The 650-nt window shown below is 64.9% G+C and overlaps 1 protein-coding gene across 1 annotated transcript in view; it reads left to right on the top strand.

Moving 5' to 3' along the window:
- The window catches only part of Slc27a1 (solute carrier family 27 member 1), a 12,551-nt gene that overhangs the window by 9,278 nt on the left and 2,623 nt on the right, over positions 1-650 (top strand). Inside the window, exon 9 of the mRNA XM_033759366.1 lies at positions 3-276. Coding sequence (XP_033615257.1) covers positions 3-276 — 274 coding nt within the window. The remainder of the gene's footprint in view (positions 1-2; positions 277-650) is intronic.

Genomic DNA, 650 nt, shown 5'->3' with positions numbered 1-650 from the left:
GGCCGTGGGCAACGGGCTGCGCCCCGCCATCTGGGAGGAGTTCGCGCGGCGCTTCCGGGTGCGGCAGATCGGGGAGTTCTACGGCGCCACCGAGTGCAACTGCAGCATCGCCAACATGGACGGCAAGGTGCGGGCAGACGGGGACTCAGGACTAGAGGGGCGAGCGCACGAGGCCTGGCTAAGCAGCATTTCTACAAAATGGATGGAGGATGGGCAGGGCCGCCGGCGTCAGACAGGAGGCAAAAACCCAGTAGTCAGGCGCAGGTGCGCACACCCGTGATCCTAGCCCCGTGGGAGGCTGAGGCAGGAGCGTTGCAAGTTCCAGCCCAGCCTGGCTAACTCTTAGACCCTGTCTCAAAAAACCAAAGCAAACCAGAATGAGGATGGAGCTCAGTGGAAGGGCCTGGGGTAAAGCCCCAGTCCCACCACCACCAAAGCAAAACCTGCTGATGTCCCACGTGGCTCCTGGGTGACGCCACGAACCCGAGTGGAAAATGCGGCTCAAAGTGCGGGGCTTACGGGGCAGGAAGTGACAGCCAGGCCCAGGGTTCCAGCTCAGGCGCTCGCTGGGTCCCCAGGGCAGGAGTCCCCACGCCGCCTGGGCCGACCCCGCCCTCCGTCCCAGGTCGGCTCCTGCGGCTTCAACAGCC

This window comes from Fukomys damarensis, unplaced genomic scaffold (genome assembly GCF_012274545.1).
Source record: "Fukomys damarensis isolate Sample0158 unplaced genomic scaffold, DMR_v1.0_HiC HiC_scaffold_37, whole genome shotgun sequence".
Classification (NCBI taxonomy): Eukaryota; Metazoa; Chordata; class Mammalia; order Rodentia; family Bathyergidae; genus Fukomys; species Fukomys damarensis.
This window is presented reverse-complemented; position numbering and strand designations above follow the sequence as displayed.